The following is a 5,789-nucleotide window of genomic DNA, read 5'->3' as shown; positions in this document are numbered from 1 at the left end:
CATACACGCACACACACACACACACACATTCCCTGCAGGTCCTGTACGTGCGCCCCGACGCTGTGTTTGATAAGTCAAAGCCCATCAGCGGCGGCCTGCCCCACTGCTTCCCCCAGTTCGGCCCCGGCCCCATTCAGCAGCACGGGTTCGCCCGCAACCTCGACTGGGAGGTGCGATGACACGCGATGGCGCAACTCACATGACTACACTACATCCTGCTGGGCTGTCTGTCTGCAGTGGCCCCGACTCTGCAGGAGCATCACGCGCCGTGCGCAGCGCCACGCCGCGGCCTGGCCTGCCTTGCGCCGCGCCTGCCTTCCTTGCGGCCTGACGCGCAACTGCGCGTACCCCACTGGCCCCTAAACGCCATCTGCCTGGCCTCGGCCACCAGCCCACCACCTGCCCAACCGGTCCTCGCGACCTGAAATGCTGTTGCCGGGGCACCCCCCTCCGCTGCCCCCCAACTGGATACAGTTGTGAAGCCACGCGCCCGCGCCCCACCTATCCTTGCAGGTCGGGTCCACCAGCGCGGACCTGCAGCCAGATGAGAGGGACCCCGAGGTGTGAACTCGGGCGGGAACTGTCGAGGCCCAAGGGCGATACGTTCTGCACCTTGTCTCTTGGCGCATGGCGACGGCCTGGCGGGAGTGTGCGCTTTCACTTTTGCCACGTCATCGTGGACCCGCGGGCTGGCGCGACTGCGGTCCGTTGGCTCTTGCGCCCCGCCTGCCGCGACTTCCGAGATTTACATCATCCATCAAACAATGGTGCGATGCCGCTCGCCGTGAACTTCACAGGTGGAGCTGGTTCTCACCGAGAACGACTACACCCTGAAGATGTGGCCCCACAAGTTCAAGGCGGTGCGCATGCAACCCAACACGCTGCTCGGGGGCGACTGCGTGCGCCACGCTGCGCCGCGCCGCGCCTCAAGGGACCCAAGGCAGCCGCTGCCCCCCTTGGCCCGCAGCCAGTGGGGCCAGGGGTGCCGAGGCCTGCCTTGGACGCCCAGCCATGCCCCACCATGTCTAGCCCCTCTGCGCCTGCCTACCGCACGTGGTCCCCGCTGCCACAAACACTGCGTTGCTTGACCCCCCTATACACACACACAGACCCGAACGCACGCGCACTTGCTCGCGCGCGTGCACACACTCACACACACACACACACTCACACACACACAGTGTCATGTACACATGCGCGCACATGCACGCACACACGCGCGCGCACCACCCACCCACCCCCACACACACACACAACACACACCACTGGTAAACTAATTTCACCCTCTGCAACCGGCCGCCCCACCCCACCTGCCAGGTGTACACCGTGACGCTGCACGGCGAGCAGCTGCGCACCGACTTCCGGGTCATCAACACTGGCGACGCGCCCTTCACCTTCACCGCCGCCCTGCACTCCTACTTCGAGGTCCTGGGGGTCACCAAGGCCAAGGTAGGGCGAGAACTGATCTGATCTGGTGTAATCTGGTGTGATCTGAAGTGACATCATGTGGCTGAAAGTTGCTGCACCCCGCCCTCAGCCAATATCTTGGTCTACTCCTGGGCTGTACCAGTTGGGGGAAGCACCCATGCAATACACCCAAAAAAGGGTCACGTCTGATGCCAGGGTCGGACTTTGTCACTGCCTCGTGATCGTCTGCCCGCGCCAACCTGTGTCGCCTGCGCTCGGTTTTGTGCGTTCAAGGTTTCGGGCCTCAAGGGGCTGACGTACCTCGACAAGTCCAAGGACCCCAAGAACCCCGAGAGCAAGACGTGAGCCGCGCGGGGGAGGCAGGGGGGGCCTGTCGTCTGCAGCGCCCCCCGCTCGATCTGGCCATGATTGCACTGCACCCCGCCTGGCCTGCTGCAGCGGCCGACTGCAGCTGGGCGTCCTTGCCGCCCGCACTGGTTCGCAGCTCGCTATTGCAACCACAGTGTCAACACGTACCTCCACGCGTCCTTTTGACGTGTATTCACTCACATACTACTCACAGACGTTTGCATGCGAGCACACACACATACACATCGATTCGTTTCCCCACGCGCTCTCATCCCAGTGAGGAGCGTGACGCCGTGACCTTTGGTGAGGGCCTGGTGGACTCTGTGTACCTCAACGCCCCGGAGCACGTGGAGCTGGACGTGGGCACGGGTGGGTGGGGTCAGGGGTGAGGGTGGTGCACGTGTGTGCGTGTGTGTGTGTGCGTGCGTGTGTGAGTGTGTGTCTTTCGCGTGAGTGCATGTCTTTGTATGTTTGAGCATTGTGTGCATGGGGTTGAGTCTTGAGAGTAGTCAAGGTCTGGTATGTGTATGTGTGTGTGTGTGTGTGTGTACGTGTGTGCAAGTGTATGGGAGTCTGTTTGTGTCACAAATGCATGTGTGTCTGTACGCATGCGCGTGTTTTTGTACGTCCACACCTGCGCAGGTGACACGTGTCATTCGTCTGCATGCACCTGTGGCGAACGCTCCGCCTTCCCACCCGACCCAACCTGGCACCCCTGCCTGTCTTCCCCCCCTCCCCCTGTCAACCAACCCAGGTGCGGCCATCGCCATCGACGCGACCGGCTGGCAGGACGTGGTGGTCTGGAACCCCCACCTTACCATGAAGGTGGGGGAAACGAACACACATGCACTAAGGCACATAGGATAGAACAGGACAGGATGGGGTGGGATAGGATTGGATACATTTGTTGAATGTACCTGAGGTCGCCCGCTTCTGCGGCCATCCAGGCGCATGGGACTAGGCATGCTTTAGCAATGCAGCATACGCCGTTTGCCAATCGTGAGCCCCGCCAGTCCGGTCTTCGGCGGTCCCCAATCGTCAAGCTGGGCCGGTCGGCTGCGCATGCCTCGGGACTGATCGCGCCCCCATGCTTGCACCAACCTCCGACGGCCTCTTCAGCTGCAGACTTGCGCCCTGCATGCCACCGATCGCAACCCAGGCCACCCTCTGCTCCCATCGACCAAGCGATCCTCACTCTGTGACACCACACCCCCGCATCCGCGCGGCCCCCTCCCCAGGAGTGCTACGAGAGCTTTGTGTGCGTCGAGAACGCAAAGACCGGCGAGGCCGTCACCGTCGCGCCCGGCGACAGCTGGCGCGCCACCACCAACTTCCAGGTGGTGGATCTCTGAGCCTGCGTCCCTGCAAATTTGTTCGACATGAGATCTCGGATTGGACCTTTGCCGGGGTGAAGCTGGAAGGATTTTCAGGCCGCCCTTGTGCCTCAGCCATGCTCGGTGGTGGAAACGACTGAAGGGCTCGGAGTCAAAAGCAGGCTGAGGTTTTTCTCACTACCCCAGTAGTTGGTTTATTCAACCCAATATGAGTAACAACGCAAGAGCTTGAGGGTTTCATGGAACAAGCCAGTAGTTCAAACAGGCTGCACTCGAGCGGCCGGGATGCGCCAATCAACTTGCAGCTGGCCCTTTGTCTGCTGTCAGGCTATCAGCGCCCCGCAAACGCCAATATCACTGGTATCCAAATGGCCACCTACCACCAAACGACCAGGTCAAAATATGTGCATCATGCACATGCATGTATGCCAGCGCACGCTCATGGCGCGGGGTCGACGTCGGGGGTGCGTGTGCACGCAGTCGCGATTGTTGGACCAGCACGTTCCACAAGAAGCTGCACGGGTATAGAACCAAAGAGAAGTATGACGCGGTCTCCCTGCTGCAGGCACTGGACACGGTGTGAAGCTTCCCGTTCATGTGCCGGTGTGCAATCATCTGCTGTGACAGCCTTTTGAGCAACAAGCGTACACCACGCACACTAGAGTTGGCGACGGCTACTATCTTCCTGTCTAGACGATTACTTTACACCACATCCGGGTGACGCGCGCACCTGTTGACTGAGCCGCGCGCTTTAAGGCGATCCAACCAGCATCCAGCTACAAGTGAAAGGATACAGGACCCATACGAGCAGCCCGGGCCATGGCGGGTTCCGCAGGCGGCGCCGGCGCCGCGTTTGAGAAGGTGGTCACCGTCGTGGTGCTGGCGCCGTTCGTGATTGGCGCTCTGGTGGTGCTGCTGGCCATCTGGGCGGTGGCGACGCTCACAGGCATAGGGCCGCTCGCGCACTACCTCTGCTCGCGCGCGGACGAACGGCTGCTGCGGTCAACTCTCGAGCCAGCGCCTGGCGCGCAAGTGCGCCTCGTCCCGATCGCGGGCCGACGCCACCGCCTCGCCGTCCGCTGGACACCCGGGGACGGGTCCCGGCTGTACCCAGTGCGTAGGACGTGTGGTGCTTCGGACAGGCCTCCGCGCTCCTTGTGCAAACTGGCAGCCGCTGTACAAGCCTGCATGGGGTCAGGAGCAGCGATGCATGCATACATCCAGACACATGCGCATGTGCACACACATGCCGTATGTACATGCAGCCGCTTTGATTGCGCCCCGAGCAGAGGCACAAAACCATCCAATGTCCCTTACACAAGTCTAGCCCCCCTCCACCTCCTCTTTTCACTCAAAACCTGCAGGTTTGCATCCCCAACGGCCTTGGAGCCACACTCATCAGTATCTCAAAGCTCCACGAGCGCCTGGCGGCGCTGGGCTTCTCAGTGCTGTCCTACGACCGCGCCGGCGTCGGCCTGAGCGACGCCCGCGACCCGCCGCCGGGCGCAGCAAGGACGCACGCCGGCACGGACGAGGTGGTGGCTGAGATGAAGCAGGTGGGGTGCGGCGTGTGCCTGCTCCCACGTGTGCAGCGGCCTCCGCATGCGCACTTTTGCCTGCCGCATGCTGCCAAAGAGCTGCACAGCCTTCTAAGGGAACTCATTCTGTCACCACACTCACACCCAGCAAACCCAAGCCTGCTGAAACCTGCCCGCATGCACTGCGTACCTAACACCCCCAGCTGATGGACGCCGTCGCCCCTGGGGCGCGCTGGCTGCTGGTCGGCCCCTCCATGGGCAGCATCGTGGCGCAGTGCTACGTCGCCGCGCACCCATCGGACGTCGCCGGCGTCTTCAACGTTGATGGTGGGGCCAGGGACTGTCCGCGCCTCGCAGAGCCAGGGGCGGCATCGGCAGTGGTTGGAGGGGTGCCCGGCGAGCCCCGCAGCCCGGCTCAGCGCCACGCATGGTGGGCCCATGCACGCCAGGGGGGTGCATGCTGCGCCCGCACTTTGCAGCGGGCTGGCCGCCCCAACATCACACGGCAGGCAGCGACCATCGCCACTGCCTGCAACGGCAAACCTGCCTCCACCAGTCGTGTCAATTCCACGCTTGTTCGCCGAAGCAATCCGACACACATTGTTGCCTCCGCAACCACGCGTGCAATTGCAGGCTTCCCATTCCCCTTCGCCGCCAAGCGGCGCCGCTTCGAGCTCGCAGCCCACGTCTACACCGCTACGTCCGCGCTCACGCGCACTGGCTTCCTGCGGCCCCTGTTGCTGGCCGGCGCATCGCAGCTGGCTTCCATAGGCAGCGCCGCGTTTTCCCCGACGGTCGTGCGCGCACAGATGAACGAGGCCAAGTTCTATTCCAGCCTGGCGGGGGAGATGCTGACGATGATGGACTGTGCGGACTGCGCGCGTGCCGCCTGGGGCCCGGCGTTCGACCTGGCGGCCGCGCCGCCGCAGCTGATCGATGTGCTGGTCAACGCGCAGCCGGCCGCATGCGGCGACGCGCCCGCGCCCGCGGCCGACGACAGCGGGGCGGCAGGCTGGCGGGAGCTGCCGCGGTCGGCAGCGGAGCGGGGCGGCGCGGGCGGGGCGTGGACGCCCGAGGCGGAGGCGCGCGCGGCGGCGATCGAGCCGATGCTCGCGGCTGCCAAGGCCGCCGGCGGCGCGGG

General features: G+C 63.7%; 2 protein-coding genes across 2 annotated transcripts in view; both read left to right on the top strand.

Moving 5' to 3' along the window:
* Positions 1–3,128, top strand: part of MNEG_7474 (Putative apospory-associated protein C) — a gene marked incomplete at both ends in the record, with an annotated part of 5,014 nt that extends 1,886 nt beyond the window's left edge. Inside the window, 8 exons of the mRNA XM_014044052.1 lie at positions 39–170; positions 514–561; positions 798–860; positions 1,318–1,449; positions 1,702–1,769; positions 2,054–2,145; positions 2,531–2,601; positions 3,015–3,128. Of these exons, the coding sequence (XP_013899506.1) occupies positions 39–170; positions 514–561; positions 798–860; positions 1,318–1,449; positions 1,702–1,769; positions 2,054–2,145; positions 2,531–2,601; positions 3,015–3,128 (720 nt within the window). The remainder of the gene's footprint in view (positions 1–38; positions 171–513; positions 562–797; positions 861–1,317; positions 1,450–1,701; positions 1,770–2,053; positions 2,146–2,530; positions 2,602–3,014) is intronic.
* An 801-nt stretch (positions 3,129–3,929) lies between these two features.
* The window catches only part of MNEG_7473 (cytochrome c oxidase subunit II), a gene marked incomplete at both ends in the record, with an annotated part of 5,440 nt that continues 3,580 nt past the window's right edge, over positions 3,930–5,789 (top strand). The window contains 4 exons of the mRNA XM_014044051.1: positions 3,930–4,223; positions 4,475–4,666; positions 4,852–4,975; positions 5,282–5,711. Coding sequence (XP_013899505.1) covers positions 3,930–4,223; positions 4,475–4,666; positions 4,852–4,975; positions 5,282–5,711 — 1,040 coding nt within the window. The remainder of the gene's footprint in view (positions 4,224–4,474; positions 4,667–4,851; positions 4,976–5,281; positions 5,712–5,789) is intronic.

This window comes from Monoraphidium neglectum (genome assembly GCF_000611645.1).
Source record: "Monoraphidium neglectum strain SAG 48.87 unplaced genomic scaffold scaffold01324, whole genome shotgun sequence".
Taxonomy (NCBI): domain Eukaryota; kingdom Viridiplantae; phylum Chlorophyta; class Chlorophyceae; order Sphaeropleales; family Selenastraceae; genus Monoraphidium; species Monoraphidium neglectum.
This window is presented reverse-complemented; position numbering and strand designations above follow the sequence as displayed.